The following is a 23,403-nucleotide window of genomic DNA, read 5'->3' as shown; positions in this document are numbered from 1 at the left end:
CGGGGCTGCGGGAGCGCGGCGACCCGAGGGCCGAGCGGACCCGGGGACGCGAGGACCCGCGCGGTCCAGCATCACTGCGTCGCCCCGCGCGTCTCCGGGCCCAGAGGTGAGCTCTGGGCTTTCGAGGCGCCGTGCTTGGGGGCGAGGACTGTGCTCCAGGGATCTCGTGTCCCTGGGGGCTCCGGGCCGCAGTCCGGGGACGGTTCCAAGGGTGGCGGATTTCGGGAACCGGGGGAAAGGCGGGCGCGCTCTCCGCCCCTCCTGGCATCCGCGGCGCGTCTGCCGGCGCGGGCGGCAGCCAGAGGCCCGTCCCCCGGGGTGGGCATCAGCGGGCCCTGGGCCCTCGGCGCCGCCGGCCTCGCGCGCTGGCTCGGGCGCGGCCAAAGTTTGTCCCCGGGGTCCAGCCGGTCTCTCGCCCCCGCAGCCCGCAGGTGTCGCCTGTCCTCGCCCCGCAGCTGCAGCCGCCTGCAGCCGCCCGACATGGAGCCCCCGGTCCAGATCTTCCGCGGCGAGCCGGGCTCCACCTGCGCCCCAAGCACCTGCTTGCCCCTCAACGGCAGCGGCCGGTTCCCGGGCTGGGCCGACCCGGACCGCAACAGCAGCGCGGGCTCCGAGGACGCGCCGCCGGAGCCCGAGCACATCTCGCCGGTCATCCCGGTCATCATCACGGCGGTCTATTCCGTGGTGTTCGTCGTGGGCCTGGTGGGCAACTCGCTGGTCATGTTCGTGATCGTCCGGTGAGCTCGGGGTCCGGGCGCCGCAGTGGCCGCAGGAGGGAGGGAAGGTCGGGCCGGCCACCAGGACGCGCGGAGGGACGCCCGCCCGGTAATGGGGACCCCGTTCCGTCAGGCTCCGCAGTCTCAGAGCGTGGCCTCCTCGAAGTGAGATTTCCTGGGAGAGTGTTTGGTGCGGGACTTCGAGGTTGGCAGAGGGCGAATCCGAGCAGCCGGAGGCGTCTTGAGGATTTAGGAGTGACCCTCCCTGCCCCCCAAACCCCTACTGAAAACCCTCCGGACAGGGAGAGAGCAGGGGGTGTCCCTGCAAGGGGCAAGGTCAGTGTCTCGTGGGAAGGAAACTGGTCCATCTGCCTGGCCTTTTGCCTGGTTGCCTGCGCCCGTCTGGAGCACTTCGTTTTGCCCTTTGCAAATGTTTCTTTAGATAAAATCCATGCCCACCTAATGCACTGAAGATAATTCAGAATTTCCTGTAGCTCGTCAGACTGGTGTTATGGTTTATGAAGCAAAGCCGGCATATACTATTGAGGGTTGTTGGTATCCATACATGAGCCTTTTTAGTACTGATATGCCACCTTATATGTTTAGAATACCAGTGACTTTTGTACATAAACCACCTAATACTTATCTGTTAAAGTACAGCTGCTGGGGGTTTCCAAAAATTGTTTTGCCTTTTATCTTCCACGGTGAGAACTGAAGGTTTGATTTTATTGTTCTTTTGTGGATATATTGATGTCAACTTCCAGTAATAAATATCCAGATATCCGCGTATATGCTAATTTTCTGGTAAGTGAAGTGATTTCTCTTTTGGCCTCTTGCAACAAAGGAAACAAGAGAAAAAAAAATCCTAACATTGTCTGGATGCTCTTTGAGAAGTCTCCCTTTCTGGCGGACTTAATGCTCTGCAGCTGCACCTTTGAGAGCGACTACAAAGCTGAGATTCCTTTGAGAAGTTCCTGTGAAATAAAGGAAGGCTGCAAGTCACGCTGTTTAGGGACATTGAAAGGGTGAAGAACTAATTTCTCTTTATTATGAACTTTAAGAACAATATCTGCAGTAGCATGAATGTTTCAAACGCCCCTTTCTCTCTGCCTCCCTCTCTCCCTCCCCCTCCCTCCCCTCCCTCCCCCTCCCTCCCCTCCCTCTCCCTCCCCCTCCCTCCCCTCCCCCTCCCTCCCCTCCCTCCCCTCCCTCCCCTCCCTCTCCTCCCCCCTCCCCTCCCTCCCCTCCCTCCCCCTCCCTCCCCCCTCCCTCCCCTCCCTCTCCTCCCCCCTCCCCTCCCTCTCCTCCCCCCTCCCCTCCCTCCCCCTCCCTCCCCCTCCCTCCCCCTCCCTCTCCCTCCCCCTCCCTCCCCTCCCTCCCCTCCCTCCCCCTCCCTCTCCCTCCCCCTCCCTCCCCTCCCTCCCCTCCCTCCCCCTCCCTCTCCCTCCCCCCTCCCTCCCCTCCCTCCCCTCCCTCCCCCTCCCTCTCCCTCCCCCTCCCTCCCCTCCCTCCCCTCCCTCCCCCTCCCTCTCCCTCCCCCTCCCTCCCCTCCCTCTCCCTCCCCCTCCCTCTCCCTCCCCCTCCCTCCCCCCTCCCCTCCCTCCCCTCCCTCTCCTCCCCCCTCCCCTCCCTCCCCTCCCTCCCCCCTCCCTCCCCTCCCTCTCCTCCCCCCTCCCCTCCCTCTCCCTCTCCCTTCCTCCACTCCCTCCCCTCCTCCCCCCTCCCTCCCCTCCCTCTCCCCACTCTCCCATTACTCCCTCCTCCCTCCCTCCCTCCCTCCCCCTCCCTCTACTCCCTCCCCTCCCTCCCCCTCCCTCTCTCTTCCTCCCCCCTCCCCCTCCCTCCCTTCTCTCTCTTTCTCTCTCTCTCTCTCTCTCTCTCTCTCTCTCTCTCTCCCTCTCTCTCGGAAATGTCGGGTCTTTTATCCTCATCTGTGCTCTGGAACTGCAAACCATCATTTAAGCTTCCGAATACATATTATAAAGCTCTTTTCACCTACAATTAGCATCTCTAGCTTGGTAACCTTGCTTTTCATAATTGCTTATTGCATTTTACAGGACTTCTATCAGCGATGAGTACAAGATACAGAAGGAAGAATATTTTAAAAGCACATTTTTTTCCTAAGTCATTAGTAATTTTAGGGCTGCTCTCCATTGGAGGGAAGATTATAATAACCAAAAGAAAAGAAAAGACAGCTGTATTCTAGACTATAATTAAATTTTTTAGAAGATCTTTTTTACAGCACCCGTTGTTTTATAATAAAACATTGTTACAGAAAAAGAGGATGCTAAGAACAAACCCACTCTCTTCCTTCTCATATCATATTTAAGTGCTTGAGTGAAACAGATACATCTTATTGTCACTTGAATGAGAACTTGAAGTTTTGAGTTTGAGAAGGGCTTCTTATTTGCTCTACAACTTTTTATATAGCCCTGCAGTCTAAGATTAAAAAGAATAAAGAATCTTAAAATATATGCAAAGGGAACTCCACGGGGAGAATTAGACATGTCAGAAAGAAAGAATCATTGTAGATTGACTAGGATTTTTAATGATAAATATAAAAAAGTATAATTATAAATTGAATATATCTATTCCAAAGATATCCAAGATTAAAATTTGTGTGAAGGGGATAAATTCAGCTAAAAATACAAGAGGAGCTAGAGAGTTCACATAACATCATCCATCCTCCCACCCCACTTGATAGTAAATGAAGAGGGAAGAGTTCTAATCTCATCCTGGAAAGCCAACCTACCGGAACAATAGTTGGCTTAAATCTATGGCTGAGAGCATTACGGAGCATTTTGTTCAAGCTGATACAGGGTCAAAGAATTGAAAAATGAAACCTCAGAAGGAAACTTGATGGACTTGGGTTTATTTTGCTCAGGAGAAAAAAGGGCTGAAGACGGTTTGCAGCAGACAGTGGTTTGCTCATCAGAACTCAGAGCAGAGCCAGAGTATGGAATTCAAGTGCAGCTTTGGTGATTGACCTCGAGGGCTGACCAGCATCGCCTGAAAAGATGGGGGATCACTTTTGAGAGGGACATTACATTATTTTTTTAACGTCTTTATTGGAGTATAATTGCTTTACAATGGTGTGTTAGTTGCTGCTGTATAACAAAGTGAATCAGCTATACGTATACATATATCCCCGTATCCCCTCCCTCTTGCGTCTCCCTCCCACCCTCCCTATCCCACCCCTCTAGGTGGTCACAAAGCACCAATCTGATCTCCCTGTGCTATGTGGCTGCTTCCCACTAGCTAGCTATTTTACATTTGGTAGCGTATATATGTCAGTGCCACTCTCTCACTTCGTCTCAGCTTACCCTTCCCCCTCCCTGTGTGGAGAAGGATGTTATTTTAAAATATTGTACATGCAAAATAGTCCTGGTTGAGTTCTCTAGGAAGTCACTCTGGAGATGGAATTTGGACGCTTGGATGGCAGGGCAGGTGCGGGTCTGGGATGGCCAGCTCAGACCTGGGGAGAAAGTGAGTGTTGTGGAAAAAGCTTTGACTGTTTTTAGACCTGCCTTACACATAGCTTTTCCCACCTTGAACACCTGGAATGCTGTCCAGTATCTTCTGAAGATAATCTAGTATTTCAAGGATTTTCATCATTTAATGTGTAGCAACTGCTATAATTGCCTGATGGTAGGGTACTTTAACCTTTCACTTTGAAAACCTTAAAATTTAAGCACTCCAGCCTCTCGCTCCAGGCTTTGGGGTTTGTGGTCCTGGCGTAGGATGTTCTTACCTCAGCCCTTGATCCATGTCCTTGGGTCCTACCAACACCTTGGGGGTGCCTGTGATGTGACACTCCTCTCCCAGAGCTGAAGCTCCCACAGTCCGGATGCTCGTTTCGGCCTGGCTGTCCCTTGACTCCCATGGGGATTCGGCATGCTGGACCAGTCTCACCTTCTCCTTGACTTCCTTCCACATCTGCTGGGTTTCTCCTCAGCCTCCATCACAGCCCCCTCTTCCCTGATGTTCCCTAAATGCTCCTCTTTTCCAGAGCGTTCTCAGCTCTCTTTGTCCTTACTTTGCACACCCTCCGTATTAGTCAGGATTCAACCAGAGGAGCAGAACCAGCAGGGGATGTGCGTGTTGAGGGTTTATTCCAAGGAATTGGCGTACGTGATTGTGGGGCTGGCTAGGCAGGTCTGCAGCCCCGAACGCAGGCATCAGGAGAGGCAGGCTACCCTCCCCAGGCAGAATCTCTTCTTTCTCAGGGAAGCCGCAGCCCTGTAGTTAAGGCCTTTCAACTGATTGGACCAGGCCCACCAGATCATCTAGGGTCATCTTCTTTGCTGAAGGTCAACTGACTATGGACTTTAACCACATCTACAAAACACCTTCACAGCAGCACCTTGGTAAGCGACTGAATATTCAGAGACTGCAGCCTGGCCAAGGTGGCTTGTCAAACTGAGCATCAGTCTTAGTGGTGTCGTCCATTCTTGTGGCCGTAACTGTCAGGGAAATTCTGACCAGTCCTAAGTCTGTGTATCTCTCTCCCACTTATTCATCCCCAGCTGCTGGCCTCCTTCCTTCTGGATGGCTCTATGCAATTATGTCACAGGTAGCTCAGATTCCTAGACATCTGCCTGTATTAGTTTGCTAGGGCTGCCGTAACAAAGTATCACAGACCGGGTGGCTTAAACAAGAAAAATGTGTTTTCTCACAGTTCTAGAAGCTGGAAGTTCAAGATCAAGGTGTTGGCAGGTTTGGTTTCTCCTGAGGCCTCTTTCCTTGGCTTGCAGACAGCTGCCTTCTCCCTGTGTCCTCACATGGTTGTCTGTGTGGACGACATCCCTACCCTCTGTGTCCTAATGTCCTCTTCTTATAAGGACCCCAGTCATGTTGGATTAGAGCCCACTCTAATGACCCTATTTTACCTTATTTTACCTCATTTCACCTCTTTAAAGACCCTACTTTCAAATACAGTCACATTCTGAAGTACTGGGGGATAGAACTTGAACATGTGAATTGGAGGGCACAATTCAGCTCTAAACACCGCTTATCCATTTTCTGTTCTCTTTAAGAAGACACTTTTCAAGCTTCAGTCTTTATGAAGTTACATACATATATTTTTTCTTCTGTTTAATTTAAAGAAAAGCTTTACTCTTATAAAGGTATGTTTCTTTTTAAATTGAGTGTAAGGAGAAACAAGGAAAAATTGTTAGGAAAAAAATAACAGAAATCGGAAAATTATTTGGTCCTTGGTCTTAAGTTTTGCCTTTTCCTTTTCTCATTAGCTTTCATTAATACTTTGCTACCATAATAAAGACCTCTAGGGATCAGCATTCTGCTGACTTTGCCCTTGGTGTAGAAGACTTTGGCTTCCCTATAATTCAGCTTGGGCGGTGTTGGGATTTGCCAGAAGAGGTAACTTTGTAAGGGGCTTAGAGAAAAACAGAACCACAAAAATACTCTGGAAATGGTTCCATTTCCTGAACTCAGATTTCTTCTCCAGAGGCAACTATAACCCCCCCCCCCAAGCTTGCTGGGCATGGAGGTTGTTCCTCACGAAGGTACCTGTTCTCTGGCTCATAAATTAGGGGGCAGGGTGTTTCTTCCCCAGGCATGACGGAAGTTCCACGCTCCACTCTGCTGAGACCATCTGACTCACTCAGGCCACCTCTGAGTCAGTGGGGACCGCAAGCTTGAGCTTAGGCCCGTCCCGCCAAAACTGTGGCATAGACAATTTGGGGAGGTATGGGAGGGGGTAGGGTGTGAGCCAGTCAGAGTGTCCACCGCACTGCCCGCCTCTTTCCATGCCAGGTGTCCTGGTCCCCCTCCTGCAAGTGTTGCATGTAATCACTGCAGGTGTGTGTGCAACGTATTCCAGGTGCTCTCAAATGTCAAGGGAGGGCTTCCCTGGTGGCACAGTGGTTGAGAGTCCGCCTGCCGATGCAGGGGATGCAGGTTCGTACCCCGGTCTGGGAGGATCCCACATGCTGCGGAGAGGCTGGGCCCGTGAGCCATGGCCGCTCAGCCTGCACGTCTGGAGCCTGTGCTCCGCAGCGGGAGAGGCCACAGCAGCGAGAGGCCTGCGTACCGCAAAAAAAAAAAAATGTCAAGGGAGCCGACCTTAGATACTGTCACCAAGGGACACCTAGGGTGGTGTGAGAGGAAAGGCAGAGGTGTGTGGCTATCCAACAGCAGTCTTACCTTAGGGTTTGGTTTAAAAAAATACATTGTAATTTATCCTGAATCCTCTCTTTGAATCAACACCCAACATTTCCATTAAAGCAAGCATAGTAAAATAACTTCAGAAATTATTTTCAGAAGAGCCTATCATGAATTTCTGGAAGTAATCTTATTGTTTGACAAGCTCTTAAAAGAGAGAATTGGCTTCACTGCCACTGTTTATGTGGATTAGCTAAATGGAATTATTTTCTTTGCTGTGGGACATCGCAGAAGTCCAAATCTGAGAGCAGAGACTAAACGGCTGCTAAGAAAGAGAGAGAGAGAGAGAGAGAGCGAGAGAGAGAGCAGGAAAAAAGAAAAGGAAAGAAAGAGAAAAAAAAAAAACAAACAAGGTGGTGATCAAGTATAGAGCTCTTAAGCTTTAACAGACTTGGGCAAAATTGTAGTCTTCAAAATCCCTGTTGGACTGTGTTGCCTTTACAGTTCTTCCCAGTACCTGTCTTAGAGTTAGTTTCAGGAGGGACTGACTTCTCGCTGGGAGAAGGTAGCACCTCTCCATTTACCGTGTCTCCAGCTGTGTCTCTGGGAGAACTGGGCAGCAGGCACCCCCTCTACTCCAGGTTTACCTGTGGACACACTAATTGCCGCTGCCGGGGGTTGGGGGTTGAAGGTGGGAGGGTGACGGGGTGCTCTGTGCTCAGCTAAAACCCTAAAATTCTACGTCCGCAGGACGGTTTCCTTTCTAAGATTTGGCTTAACATGGTTTCAGTGGTGCAAGTTTTACAGGCTTAACAAGGTACCATGTTAACAACAGATAGTTTCAGAATAACATTCATTTATTCCTTAACAGAAAATCAGCCGATGGTTTTTTGTTTGTTTCTTTCTTTCTTTGGAGGGGATGCTGGCTTTTGTCTTAGATAAGGAAGACTAATGTAAGAAGAATAGGGTTTAGGAGTGAGGCTAATATTATAAAAGGCTTATGTCTTGGTGTTTTTTTTTTAACCCACTCCACTGGCCAAGCAAGTCAGAATTTAAATGAAAAATGAGAAAAACATAAAACGTGATGAATTGAGATACCCCAAAGGAACTGGTCTGAAGTTGAGCGGGGCAGCCTTCAGACTAAGAATGGCTGGAGTTATGAGGCTTTCACGATCGGCTGTTAAAGGAGCGATGTTCCAAGGTTCTGTTGAGTGTTAACTCTTTTAACTTCACAACGCAACTCTAAACTGTCTCTGCTTTACCGTGTTGCTTTCCACTTTCTGTAGGGGCACTTCCTTCCCACGAAAGAGAGAGCAGGAGGGTAACCGTGTCACCTCTCTGTGGCACCCTGTGGTTCACCTTAGCTAGGTCAGTTTTCTGTATAAAAACAGAAAAATCACTTAAGAATTCTATGTTCTTCTAGGTATCCAGATAGTTGTACACTAGGAAGCAACATGTCAGTCATTTGAGATTTGTAGTTTTCTACCAGGTGTGTTTGGGCGTGATAAACACTCACCCAGTGTGCACCACCGAACGCACTAGAACATTTCTTCTGGGTCTCAGGGCCGTGAGTGCAGGGAGGATGAGTGGTTTCTGGGGCCCTGGCTACTGCAGTGAAAGCATTACTTCTGCATCCGCCTCCCTCCCCTTCTCCTGCTACCCTGCAAGGACCACCTGCCAGCACCCAGTGAGATGCCTGTCCGCCCTTCTGGCTGTCCATCACTACCAGCCTGGTACCTGCAGTTACAAGAGGCAGGAATGGGAGACACACCCCACTCCTCTGTTCTCATGAAAGCTTTTGCTCTTTGCATGTAGGAGAGTATCAGGGACCTGATACCTACATGAATATAACTCCTTTACTATAGATTGAGGCAATTTCAAAGTCAGATCACTGGAGAAACAATGGCTGAATTTCCCTTCTTTAAAAAAAAATTGATAAGCTACTGCCCTTGAGTAAAGAACCATAATTTCAGTAGTAAATAATCTAGAAGGATGTATAGCAAATTCATTTCATTGAGATGAACTGGAAATATCTGGAGAATTTAATGAAGCAAACATTATGTTTTCAAATAAGTTCTCCTGAGAATTCACCTCAGTACAGCCATCATGTCTGGTTATTTTAAACATAAAATCTAGAATGCTGTGTATCTGGAAAGCATGCCCAGGAGGATGAATAAATCATGCAGGGAAAAGAGTGCCGAAACCCATCTCTCTGTGCTGTTCTCTCACCGCTGATTAAAAAGGGTTGCATCTTCCCAGGTGCCGTAGAACTGTCCTCCTCCTGAGTTTGGTGTTTGGGGCCTTCAGACTCCTGGTGCCGCTCCAGGCTTGTGGGGTAGTGGCCAGGTTCCTGTGGGGCGGGAGCCTTTGATCACACTCATTTTTTTCACCAAACCAGTGTTTGTTCAGGAGCTTTCTATTGGCCGTTAGCTATTTGCTGTACTAAAGGAGTCTCTTCAAAGAAATGGCCAGTAGGGTGTTTGTTTTTTCATTATGTTGGAGCGGTAGTTTGATGACTACTCAGAAGGCTCAGATTTTACTTCCCACTGTCTCTCAAATTTGAGGAAATCACTTACTTCCTCTTTACTGAGTTTCCTCACCTGAAAAAAAATGGGTATTGCTTATGGAAAACCTGCAACACCATAACGTGCTGACGGCATTTATCCATCGAGGGGTAAGATGCTAATATTTTATATTTGCATTCCCTGGACCAGGCCCTGTTTCATCCTGTCACATGTCTTCTGCCCTCGTGATGCACACTAAACCACACTTATCAGAATGTTTTTCAACCTTTAGCTGCTAGAAGTAGCAGAATTCACAGAATCCCTTTAGTCCTCTGATAAAATTTCTGACTCCTTAAGAAACTTTGGACTATGGTCCTGAATTCCTTTACTTATTAGGGATGGATTCTGAGAAGCACTGAGAATCATCTCTAACGCTGCTTCCTCTTTAGAAAAAGTGGGACTGCTGTACCTTGCAGGATGGTAATACTGTTACTAGGACTGTGGTGGGTAATTAACGGTGACACTAACAGCATAATAAGAAGACCAGCAGCTGGATGGTGACAAGGGGGGCTGGCAGGCACTGAGTGCGTATCGAGTACCAGGTCCTGTGCTGAGTCATCTGAGGCACCGGGTAAGGTAATCGGCATGACATTATTGCCAGATGACATAAAGTTCCTAAAACAGTGTCTGTCACGTGAGTCCTCAGTCAATACTTAAAATGGTTTTTCTTCCTGGTGTTCAAGGTTCTCTGTGGCCTGACACCCCTTTTCCCATCCCAAGCGGCCTCCCGTCACCCCCAGCAGGACCCGTGGCCCTCAATGAGACTCGAGCCAGCAGACCTCCGCGTCCACATCCCTCTCAAAGGGCAAGAGCCTATCCAGGCTCTGCCTTCCTTGCAGTATGTCCCAATCTCTTCACTACATAGTGGACTTCCCCTCTGTCTGTTCCTCTGGTTCACATCATAACTTTGGCTCAGTTAGTTTGAAAGACCCTGGGGGCGGAGTCTGTATAAACTTCTTTTTCAGTAAGCTCAGTGTCCAGGATGTTGCTGTGTATGCAGCAGGCTGAGACGTGTGGAAATGATGACAAGATGAGTCTGGGGAAGCAGCAGGAGTGTGACTGAAGAGGGAGGGAGGATGTCAGCCCGGCGGACAAGGGCGGGGAAGAGCCACAAGTAACCGAATCCACAGAACCAAACCGCCTCTGTGTTTAAAGATGTTTGGATAAAAGAGACGTGGCTCATATATACAATGGAATATTACTCAGCCATCAAAAGGAACGAAACTGAGCTATGTGTAATGAGGTGGATGGACCTAGAGTCTGTCATACAGAGTGAAGTAAGTCAGAAAGAGAAAAACAAATACTGTATGCTAACACATAAATATGGAATCTAAAAAAAAAAATGTCATGAAGAACCTAGGGGTAAGACGGGAATAAAGACACAGACCTACTAGAGAATGGACTTGAGGATACGGGGAGAGGGAAGGGTAAGCTGGGACGAAGTGAGAGAGAGGCATGGACACATATACACTACCAAATGTAAAATAGATAGCTAGTGGGTGCCCCGAAGCTAAAAAGCAGCTCCTGATTAAAGAAGCTTCGTTTGAATTAAAAGAGAAGCACTGGGGCAGTGCAAGGGATGGTAATGACCCGAGAATGACGTCTCCACCTGCATCGTCTGCGCCCAACAGGTTCAGGGCAGGACAGGAAGCCGGGAAGCTGCAGGGTCACAGGGTCAATGTTCCTCCTGCCGTGGCCTCACTTTTCTTGTGCAAGTGCCACGCTCTCCCAGAATCTCCACCTGGTGACGCTGGTTCCCAAGAGCTCTGCAGATATCTTTGTTCCCCTCGCTGTCACACGAGCGTGTGCTGTCCCTGTGAAGAGAACCACGCTAGGAAGGTCTTGAGTCAGCGTGCGATGGGCAGCGCTGTCAGCTCGCGGGGACACCGTCCGTGACGTTGCCCCGCGATGACGTCCTCGTGGCTGGCGCCCTGAGCTCCCTGCTGACCCCTCTTCCTGGCCTGCTCTCCACCTCCCACCGTCGCTTGCAGGCTTGCAACATTGCCAAGTTTAGTGGGGACAGCGCGCAGACTTGGCTCTTTTAATGCCATATGCTCCTGCGGCCTGGACGCTGAGAAGTGCAGCCATGCCCCGCCAGCCCACCTCCAGCCGCCCCACACAAGCCAAGAATTCCCACTCACATGGGGCCATTTTACTGGAAATACTTGCAACTTCTTAGAAAGCAGTGTGGATGGAATGGAGAATAATTTCCTGTCTGATCGCAGTGAGAAAGCTTACTTGTTTGCTTTCACCAGCAGACGCACAGTGACTGAAAGCACTCACTGCTATTTTGCTTTGGTTCAATGCAAACAATACCCAGGGGGGCTCAACCAGACTGTCTTTGGGGGTGAGGTCTTTTAATGCCGTGGCCACTGCAGCGCCTAAAAGACTGTCAATAGCTATGTGGTGAGCCCATCGTTTGCTACTTTGGATTATACCTGTTTAGTGCTCCCTTTCAGTGTTGTAGGCTTGGAAGCATGTGTCTTCCAGACCCTGGAGGAGGGGCCGTGCCCTCCTGCCTCCTCCACATGTTCCCACTGAGCCCCTGCCTCTGCTGACACTAGGAAAATCACTTTACTCACCTGAGTCTACGTTCTTCAGCGATATTAGAGAAAAGACCTAAATCTCCCGGGCAACTCGAAGATCAGTTGTTGTGAGAATCAAATAGGATACATGGAAGTCAAAATTCGGGGCTTTGTAAATTATCAAGTGCCGGGGGGATGTAAAACTGCAGGGGTGAAGTCAAACCCCTGGGTTTGAACTCCTGCAGTGCCTTTTATAACCATATGACTTTGAGAAAGGTACAGAACTCCAGCGATTCTCAGTGGCCTCATTTCTAGAGTAGGAATGCTGGTACCTACCATACAGAGTCACTGTGAGGACTACGTGGGATAAGGCACGTGGAATGTAGAGCAGAGTCTGACACACGGAGTGTTTTGAAGTAAATGGCTATTACCATTATTGTCATTAACGCGATCCACCTCAGTGCTATGACATTGGATGTTGGTGGATGCAGGGGGTACAGGAGGAGGGTGCAGGCATCTCTCTACGTCTCTGGCAGATGCCTGTAGCCCTTGGGGTGGTAACAGCGGTAGCTCCAGCCTGAAGGATCTGGGCAGAGCTTGTTTCTCGGGGAGCATGGACTTTTGCTACAATTCGTATAATTATGATCCGTGTAATTCATAGACATCTCCGTTGTAGCTAGTCATCTCTCTTTTTCTGAGATCTGATGACAGGATTTGACCTCTTTGTAAGTTCAGGCCTGAAGCAGTTTCACACATCTAACTATTAAAAATATTTTTGAAAAGCTCAGAGCAAGTTATTATTCAGCATTTTATTGCTACTTAAAAGATGCATCTTCTATTTTATTGTAACTCATGTATCATTCCATTCATGGTCTTCTAGCAGTTAAGGTCCCAAGCTTCATTTTTACTATTATCTTTCATATTCAAGCTGAATGGGTAAATACAACCAGGGGTGTTAACTAGAAACTATGTTCCCCTCTGCTTCCTGTGGTAACTGGTGGCTTCCACCCACACAAGATGCGGGGACAGGAGTTGGAAACATGAAGTAAATTACACCTAGTCTCCAAATCAGGTGCTTCCCCTTAGTTATCTAAGGAACTCCATGAGATAAGTGTTATATTTCCTATTCTATAGTTGGGAAACAGAACCTCAGGGTTTTCAGTGATCTCTCCAAAGTCTGTCAGTTGGAGGGAAAACTAAGGACTAGAACCCAGGTCCACCTAAATGTATAAGTCAGAGAACATCAGTCTAACTTCGTAAAGAAAGAGGAGAATATCAGGTCACAAAACACGAGAGCAGAAGTCAAAGGTGTTGACAACTCAAGTCCTTGCTAGTATCAGGGATTGAAAGAGTAGGAGCCTGGCTTGTAACCTGCATTTTTCAAGCATAAAATCATATTTTTAAGAAGACAGTATTTGAACAGATGGCATTTATTCATTAGAAACATTTGACTCGACCCTCCTACACCATTGGTGGGAATGTGAATTGGTGCAGCCACTATGGAGAACAGTATGGAGGTTCCTTAAAATACTAAAAATAGAACTACCATATGACCCAGCAATCCCACTCCTGGGCATATATCCAGAGAAAACTCTAATTTGAAAATATACATTCACCCTAATGTTCATAGCAGCGCTATTTACAATAAACAGGACATGGAAGCAACCTAAGTGTCCATTGACAGATGAATGGATAAAGAAGATGTGGTGTATATATACAATGGAATTTATCCAGCCATAAAAAAAATGAAATAATGCCAAAGTGAGAGAGTGGCATGGACTTATATACACTACCAAATGTAAAATAGATAGCTAATGGGAAGCAGCCACATAACACAGGGAGACCAGCTCTGTGCTTTGTGACCCCCTAGAGGGATGGGATAGGGAAGGTGGGAGGGAGATGCAAGAGGGAGGGGATATGGGGATATATGTATATGTGTAGCTGATTCACTTTGTTATACAGCAGCAACTAACACACCATTGTAAAGTAGTTATACTCCAATAAAGATGTTAAAAAAAATGAAATAATACCATTTACAGCAACACGGATGGACCTAGAGATTATCATACTAAGCAGAGTAAGAAAGACAAATATCATATGATATCACTTATATGTGGAATCTAAAAAAATGATATAAATGAACTTATTTACAAAACAGAAATAGAGTCACAGACATAGAAAATGAATGTATGGTTACCAAAGGGGAAGTGGGAGGAGGGATAAATTAAGAGTTTGGGATGAACAGATACACAGACTATATATAAAATAGACAGTCAGCAAGGACCTACTGATTAGCACAGAGAACTATACTCAGTATTTTGTAATAACCTATAATGGCAAAGAATCTGAAAAAGAATACATATATATGTGTATTGATATATAGGTGTAACTGAATCACTTTGCTGTACACCTGAAACTAAGACAATATTGTAAATTAACTATGCTTCAATTTAAAAAATGGTTTTAAAGAAAAAGAAACATTTGGCTCTGTCTCAGGAAATGCACTTGCTTAATTATCTGTGCCTTTAAAAGCCTGTGCTCGGAGTCTTGGGCATATTCATTCAATCACTTTCTAAAATTTATGGGCCATTTAATAATATTTGAGTAAAAAATGTAAAAGCAAAACATATTTTAGAATAAACTCCTCGCTCTCCAGATTAAGGCACTGTTTAGTTAACAGAGCATGAAAACGGAGGCCAAGAGATACTGACTTGGGTACAAGTGTTCACAATGCCTTCATCCAAGCACAAGCAGGAAGAGGAAACAGGCAAGGAGACTGGTCCTGGGGTGGGACCCTGAGTGCAGTGTGATCCTGTGTGTCGGGTATTTTGAGTCAGGTTGTCTCCTGCTCTTATCTCGTGTCCTGTCAGTTCAGTTTTATTGTCCTTGTTTCATGGGACCTGAAACTCAGAAAAGTCGTACACTGAGTTCAGACTCAGGACTGTCTGACTTCACATCAGACCGCAGTGCCTGCAAAAGGGGAGACAAAGCTGTTCTGTCACCACCTGTCACAGAAGTGTCATGTGGAAGTTTATGTATTGAACAGCACAGACACAGTGATCAATAAATACCACTGATATTGACTTTATAGCCAAAGTAGAAGTAGTTTTGCATAATTGGCTCCTTACAAAGACCTTTAATTAAAGTCAAGGCCCTAACATTGAAGTCTGGCTCCTTGTAGGTACATGGGACTGAATTAATTGTGATTTAGGCCCACAAATGTGAGGTGTGTACAAAGTAATTAATATACGTTTTTTCCCAACATATTTTAGCATTTGGCCTCAGAAAACCCGCTGATGTAATTTGGTACATTTCATGCCCTGCAGATCTCTAAGGAAGCGTTCTCTAAGTAAAACAATCTTCTTAATTCAGTTTTAGTAGAAAACGGAATTGTTCTAAGCTTCATGTTAAAACTGAAAGAAATAATTTGGGCTTAAAGGCAATATTTCTGACCTATTTTGAAATTTTTTGTTCCCTCAAATGGAAAATGAAACACACTGTGTGCTTTATAAATCTCTCAAGATGAAAGTAAAGGAAAACAGATTTCTTTCTCACCTACCATACCAGATGATGTCTTATGCTATACTGTGTAGAAGGGAAGAACTCAGCCTGCTTTTTTTACATAATGCATTTAAAATGAAAAGCTAGTGGGACACTAGTAGACAAAAATCAACACTTAGTTGTGTTGTAGTCATTGAAATTGAATGTATTTAAAACTAAAAACCATTTTAAAAGACATAATTACAGAGAGTGATTTCTCAAAGTAAAGTTGGGTAAACCTTCCTCGAGGAAAAGTTGGATATGTTTTATCTTTGTTTTACACAGTGAAAAAAAAATAAAGCATTAAAAAATGAACAAAGCCAAGCAGTCCTGGGTAGGATTAAAGTGAATTGTCAGTCACAAAATAAAGACCTGTATCACACGCAAGTCTGTTGAAAAGACCTATATGTATGTTCATCTGTCTGTCTATACTCGTTTCTTTACCCTTTTAAAATTAAATAGATTTTGGAACAAAGCACTGGAATAAAAGCTAAATCAAGTCAGAAATGTTTGCCCATTTTTCTACTACCCCTAATGTCTAGAACAGTCCTTTTACATGTTAGATGATGAATACGTCAAGAATAAGTGAATGAAAAACAAATTCAATAACCCAGTGGCACATTTACATCATGGGTATGACATGAAGATGGAGAGAAATAATCTTGTTTCTTGTCTTTTAGATACACAAAGATGAAGACAGCAACCAACATCTATATATTTAACCTGGCTTTGGCAGATGCTTTGGTTACCACGACCATGCCCTTCCAGAGCACCGTCTATCTGATGAACTCCTGGCCCTTTGGGGATGTGCTGTGCAAGATCGTCATCTCCATCGACTACTACAACATGTTCACCAGCATCTTCACCTTGACCATGATGAGCGTGGACCGCTACATCGCTGTGTGCCACCCGGTCAAGGCTCTCGACTTCCGCACGCCCCTGAAGGCAAAGATCATCAACATCTGTATTTGGATCCTGTCTTCATCTGTTGGCATCTCTGCCATAGTCCTTGGAGGAACCAAAGTCAGGGAAGGTAAGGGCAGCTTTTTAAATTTCATTTTAAAAAATGTTTATTTTATCATTGTTCATAAAAGAAATAATTTTTTATTGAAGTAGAGTTGATTTACAATGTTGTGTTAGTTTCAGGTGTTCAGCAAAGTGATTCGGTTAAATCATTTCATTTTTTAGAATATAACTTCTAATTACACAGACTCTTAATTTGGGAGTGAGCAGGCCACATATATAGAAGGAAAGCCAAATGCCAACGGAAATATAATGCTAAATCCACGGAAGATGAGAAATAAAACAGTTCTGTGTTCCTTTCCACATCTAAACATAGGATGGGATAATGGCATGACCAGAACACAGACACACAACCTATCCCCTATTCAGAAAGTGCTTACTGGAATCTGGAGGGGTGGGGATGAAATAAGGAACCACAGTCATGTGGATTTTTAAAATACAATTTGTTGCGTCCTGGCAATTCTAAGATACACCTCCTTGCTCCGCTTCTTTCTCCCCGAAAAGCACCCTAAGCCATTAGAGTCATGCTGGCTATTTACTCTTTTTCCTTAGGGGTTAATCTCCAGGCAGTTAATATCATGGCAGCTTCATTTGGGTGTAGGCCATTCAAAATTAGGTTCACAGATGAATGGTAGTACAGAGAAGCAAAACCATCAGATTTTGGACTCGTTACTTTTTACCTCATGCAAACAGGACATTTGATGTTTTCCCTGTATTTCTAGGACAGTGGTTCTGACCATGGGACGTGTGTTGGAATCACCTGGGTACGTTAGAAAATACTGCTGCCTGGCCCCACTCTGGAGGGTCTGGTTTAATTGACCTGAGGCACAGTTTGGGTGTCAAGATTTTTAAGATCTCCCCAGGTGACTCTGACCTGTAGCCAAGGTGAGAACTACTGCTCTAGGAGCTTAGCTTTACTTGTAGAAGATAAAGCTGTGAAAATATCTTTGGTCTTAATAGAAATTCATTGGGGTAGGGAGCAGAATGATCACTTTGGACTTTATAAATGCTGTTTTTGCTTTAGCAGTTGTCTAAATGCTCCAGTTTATTTTGGGGGTTCATGACACCTGTGAGTACAGATAAGTAGGGACTTTCCAGGTCGCAGTGAAAAGGCAGGTGCTAAAATCATAGCTTATCCTGCATGGTACACATTTTTAAACGAAGCATAATCTTTTTCCTCTTAAACTACAAAATGAGTTTACAGCATAAGCACTGCAAGTGTTAAGTTATAATACTTGGTAAATTTTAAGAAAAGCCAAACTTTAACAGAGAAGCACTTTAAAATATGCTTAATTACACACAGGATTTTGTTTCTTCATACACACAACACATGAAATAAAATTGCAGGAAACTCTTCTGAGCCCTAGGGGTTGGTGCGTAATAACTTAGATTCAAGAGGAGATGCTGCATATGCACTGTGAGGGTGAGAACAGTGGGCTAAATAACATAAGAAGATGGATGATTTTTTCCCAGGGCAAACAAAGAATTGATTTTTACAGTTATACTTGTAAATAGTTATGTATACTTGTCGACTTAACCACTACTCCTGTAATCATTGCCAGAAAATGGCATTCTAGAAGAAATGGATTTCAGTTAGGTTTTTTGAAAGGAAATGAAAATAGTTGTGGGTTTTCCAGGAAGGAGGTGCTGGAGATGGACAAGTGCAGATACAATGGAAGAAAAGAGCCCCCAGTGTCAGCAGAAGATTAGTTTGTGTGGCAAAACTAATAGAGGAAGAAAGGAGAGAAAAGTAGTCTTGTAGGAGGGCTCCATCCTTTCCGTGTGTCTTTTATTTTGTGAAGCAGGCTTTGTTTATGTGATGAAAGACTGTCTCCAGACCAGCTAGCGTGTTCATTTTGGAGTGTGCGTCACACTGCATGTCAAGACTCCTGGGTGACCAAGAAGAGTACTTTAGGTGATCTCCACACACTGTATCAGAGCTGATTGGCATTGGCATTTTTCTTTTTTTCTTTTTTTTGGCAACGTTGGGTCTTCATTGCTGCACGCAGGCTTTCCCTAGTTGTGGCGAGTGGGGGCTGCTCTTCGTTGCGGTGCACGGGCTTCTCATTGCGGTGGCTTCTCTTGTTGTGGAGCACGGCTCTAGGTGCACTGGCTCAGTAGTTGTGGCTCGTGGGCTCAGTAGTTGTGGCTCGTGGGCTCTAGAGCGCAGGCTCAGCAGTTGTGGTGCATGGGCTTAGTTGCTCCGCAGCATGTGGGATCTTCCTGGGCCAGGGCTCGAACCCATGTCCCCTGCATTGGCAGGTGGATTCTTAACCACTGCACCACCAGGGAAGCCCCTGTTCTGCTGCTCTTGAGTGAAATGTTTTGTGTATATCTGTTGAGTTCATTTTATTTTTAATGTTTTCAAGTCTGCCATTTCTTTACTGATTTTCTATTTGGATAATCTACCCATTGTTGAAAGTGGGATATTGTAGTCCCCTACTATTATTGTATCGCTGTCTATGCCTCCCTTCAGTTCTGTTTATATATACTTGATGTATTTAGGTACTCCAATGTTGGGTGCGTATATATTTACCATTGTTTATCCTCTTGATGCATTGACCCTTTTATCATTATGTAAAATCGCCTCTTGTGACAGTTTTTACCTCAAAGGCTGTTTTGTCTGATGTACGTGTAGCTATAGCTCCTCCTGCTCTCCTTTGGTTTCCATTTTCACTGAATATCTTTTTCTGTCCCTTCACTTTCAGCCTCTATATGTCTTTAAAGATGAAGATGCAGTCTTTTTCCTGAAATCAAACATTTAATAAAAATCGGTGCTTGGACTTGGATTTCCCTGGTGGTTGCCTCAGTACTCTCCTTTCCCCCTTGTAGGTAGAATTTCAGCTTCATGGACATTCCCGAGGATATTTACAACTCGATCACTGGATGTTTTCCAAAGTCTTGTAAAAGTCTTGCAGTTGATTATTTCACCCATTCATTAAACGTTTTTTGAGCTCCTACTACATGCGAGAGGAAGCTGATCCTCAGAGTTTAAAGATGTCTCCAAATTGTCAACATCAGCCCTTACGTTGCCTTGCTTATCTTAACAGGTTTTTCTTCCATAATAACTACTGTACTGAGTCCATATTTTCAAGGGTTTCCTTGTGGTATTAAGTTGTTTATTTAGCAAATTATTCTCCTCAAACACCATATATTCCCGCCTCCCTATGTGGCAGGGACTGAATATTATTCAAGGTGGATTGAGTACCTACCCTAAGGTAGTTTACATTCTGGATGGAGAGAAAAACATTAGGAAAGGCAACACATTATTACACAAGAGCTTCTGTCTGGTTTCTGTCTAGCTTCTGTTATCATACAGTGATAAAAATAGAATAAGTATAATATATAGAAAATATAAATTGCAGGGAAGAGGTCTATTCAAATGGGTCAGCCTCTGTATCAATGTCTCTATAGTGACATCTAAGCTGAGGCCAACCACAAGAAAGAGGCACTGTTGGAACACACAAAAGTTAAGCAGGAAAGAAAAAACCTTCAAGGAAGCTAGGTAGCAACGTGCCACCCTAAAAAGTTCTTTAATAAATGCATTTCTTCTATGATGATAGTGATGATTTTTAAAAAATGACTTTGGTCTTATTTCCATAAACACTAAAGCAAAAAATAAGAGAGATCCTTGTTTGTTTCTTGGAGTCTTCCTAGTAATGGTACTTTGGACCATGGCTTTTTTAGGGAATCAAAAATTACAAGTTATTCTGGGAGCTTTCATTTACTATTGAAAGGTTTGATATGGTATTTAGTTGATAGAAAATGACTCTAAGATAGTCCTCTCTATTAATTGGCCAAAATGATTACACTCTTTGTGTTTTAAAGTATGTCTAATCGAAATTCTAAGATTTTGTTTTACTAAGGGATACATGATTAAGGGCACATGAAGATGTTTTAGAAAACACTACTAATAGAGCTCTTTCACTATTTGAAAAACATTCTTATACTATTTTTGAAGCGGATTTTCCAGTGTCAGAAGAAAATATTTTCATTCTAAAAATTATAACTTAGTATTGTTCATGATTCCTTTATCTAAAGAAGAATCAGGACAAAGAGAGTTTAGCCTGCTCTGTGCTCAGTGGCTGATGCTTGGGGAAAAGGGAGTCTGGGAGGGGTAAGCAGGCCTCCAGTGGGAGTTCTGTATTATAAAGTGTTCTTAGCCTGGGTCTCTGCTCTTTCTAATATTATGGCCACTCCAAAGAGAATACTGTCCAGCAAAGAGACGAAGCAGAGCAAATACAGCCATTTTCTAAGTAATCCTATAAACACAGTCGTTTTACCTGTTACATAGTCAATGTCGGCAAAAGAAAAAAATGCGTCTGATTTATGAATTTCCTTGATGATGGTGATGATGGTGGTGATTCTCTTCCTCCTTTCCCTCCCCTCCTCTTCTAGTTTCTTCTCCTTTTCGTCCTCCTCCTTCTCTTTCTTCTTCAAAATTTACTCATGTTTCAACAATGCTCTCAATCACAGTGACCACCATTGGTTCTATTAAATCACAACAGCTGGGTCATATTTAGACAAATTTTTAAAAAAATTTTTATCGACCCACATAGTGATTTCTTGTAAACCACTTAACGTTTTTTGGACAAGTTGGCTTTTGTTAAATCGAGTGGCTAGATTTGAAATATTTAATCATTTATTACAAATAGATACTAGCTTTTATTGTCAGAGCCTTTGATCTGGGAGAATTGTTAATGTATGGAAATGCAAATAAGTACTCATGCTATAAACGAACAGTTTAGCTCTTCTGAAAATCATCCGCGTCAACCCATTCCACAACGAGATAATTCGTATTGCTGGCTAATCGTATTTATTCTGTAGCATTGCGTTTGTTAGCAGTGAATGGTGACCTTCTGGCTTCATTGTTCTACGTGCAAAGATAGCATGGTTAATAGGCATGGCATTCATTCCTAACTGGTGATCTGCCTCAGGTAATAGCGTCTCACCATAATTGCACCTTTGCAGCCGAAGGCATTAAAACTCACATTTTAAAAGCCCTTGGGAGCCACGGCACTAACCATTGACGTTCCTTTTGTGGCTTTGCTTTGTCACCTCCTGCAGACATGGACGTTGTCGAGTGCTCCTTGCAGTTCCCGGACGACGACTACTCCTGGTGGGACCTCGTCATGAAGATCTGTGTCTTCGTCTTTGCCTTTGTGATCCCCGTCCTCATCATCATCGTCTGCTACACCCTCATGATCCTGCGCTTAAAAAGCGTCCGGCTCCTTTCCGGCTCCCGAGAGAAAGACCGCAACCTCCGTCGCATCACCAGGCTTGTCCTGGTGGTGGTGGCGGTCTTCGTCATCTGCTGGACCCCCATCCACATCTTCATCCTCGTAGAGGCCCTGGGCAGCAGCTCCTACAGCACGGCTGCGCTCTCCAGCTATTACTTCTGTATCGCCTTAGGCTACACCAACAGCAGCTTGAACCCCATTCTCTATGCCTTTCTCGATGAAAACTTCAAGCGGTGTTTCAGGGACTTCTGCTTTCCAATTAAGATGAGGCTGGAGCGCCAGAGCACTGACAGAGTCAGAAATACCGTTCAGGATCCTGCTCACCTGAGGGATGCTGATGGGATAAATAAACCAGTATGACTAGTCGTGGAGATGTCTTCCTGTAGTTCTCCAGGTAGAGAGGAGTTCAACGATCTAGGTTTAACTCAGATTACTACTGCAGTCTGAGATGGAAAGGCAGCAGTTTTAACAAACTTTCAGAAATCTCATGGTCCGAGGTGGTGAGAGGCAGGCTGCATCAGCGACCCAGGTCAGTGGAGACATCAAGGCTGTGGGGACCAAGCGCAAGAGGTCTGAGCAAGGAGATGCAGCCCCTGTCTAGGGAGGGGAAGCGAGGCTGACTCCCAGTTCCTTTGAGGGACCAAGAAACGAGCCTTTTCCTTCTGGTTGCCTAGATTTAGTTCAGGACCCATCTGCTGTGACCTTCCTATGCAACGTGGTGTCAAAAGCTCTGTTTAGGAAAAAAGAAAAGTAGAGTAAAGTGGTTTCAGAGCTTAGCGGGCATCCAATCCGGATGCTTAACACTGACAGCAGTAGTAACATCATTAAGAAGGAAAACCGTGTCCAGGGCCCGTGCCCAGCTCGCTTAACGCCTTGTGGACACGCATCTCCTGTAGCTGCATGGTGAGGAGTTCCGCTTCAGACACCCACACCTGGGGCGTCGGCCGTTCACGTGTAGTAGAAAACTGTCCTGATGTTTACAAAGTCATTTAAACATGCAAAAGGTGGTTATCATTTAACCTCTTGAAAACTACGGTTTGTTTGTTTTTAGCATGCTATTCAGATAAATAACCTCAGGATAAAGCATGTCCTGATGTCAAGAGACACAAAGTGGTTTAAATACTACCAACTATACATATAGTTTCATCTGTAAATAATAGTGTACGTACAAATAAGGAGTGGGCTTGCCTCCCTGCCAAGTGATTTCCTGAGGGCACGCTGATGAGATCCCAAGTCATTCAGGGTTGATGCCGAGATATTTTGCTGCTGCATAAGCTTCTGTCTGGGAATCAGTCACGCCGCCATGACTCCCTGAGCGCCCGTTAGCCCAGTAATGGGTGTTCTGAGCCCAGAACTCATGTGTTAATGAATCAGGAAATGTTTAACTCGCTCCCAGGTTGTAGCCTTGGCTGAATCTAGCTTATAAGCAGCATCTCCTTATGAATATATCGCTGTTACCAGGTTCTCTCTATTCATGGAAGGAGGACGTCTTGCTCATGTGAATCTTGAGGTACTATTTTGTGGCTTTCAGCGAGAAGTAAAATTGATCCTAATTGTGGTCTGAATGAGGACATCATGTCGCTCGTGGTGCTTGGGCATACCTGGCACCATGTTGCATGGAGCACACCTGCTGAGGAAAATGCCAATGGGCAGCACATTTAGGGTAATTTTG

The 23,403-nt window shown here is 45.4% G+C and overlaps 1 protein-coding gene across 1 annotated transcript; it reads left to right on the top strand.

The window, feature by feature from the left end:
- Window positions 1-471: 471 nt before the first annotated feature.
- OPRK1 (opioid receptor kappa 1) lies at window positions 472-22,091 on the top strand (the record flags this gene model as incomplete). The annotated part of the gene is made up of 3 exons (XM_079722708.1): window positions 472-737; window positions 16,149-16,501; window positions 21,559-22,091. The coding sequence occupies exons 1-3, from the start codon at window positions 481-483 to the stop codon at window positions 22,089-22,091; spliced, it is 1,143 nt and encodes a 380-aa protein (XP_079578834.1). The 5' UTR covers window positions 472-480.
- Window positions 22,092-23,403: the final 1,312 nt, after the last annotated feature.

This window comes from Hyperoodon ampullatus, assembly GCF_949752795.1.
Source record: "Hyperoodon ampullatus genome assembly, chromosome: 17".
Taxonomy (NCBI): Eukaryota; Metazoa; Chordata; class Mammalia; order Artiodactyla; family Ziphiidae; genus Hyperoodon; species Hyperoodon ampullatus.
Note: the sequence above shows the minus strand (reverse complement) of the source record. Positions and strands in the feature narration are given on the sequence as shown.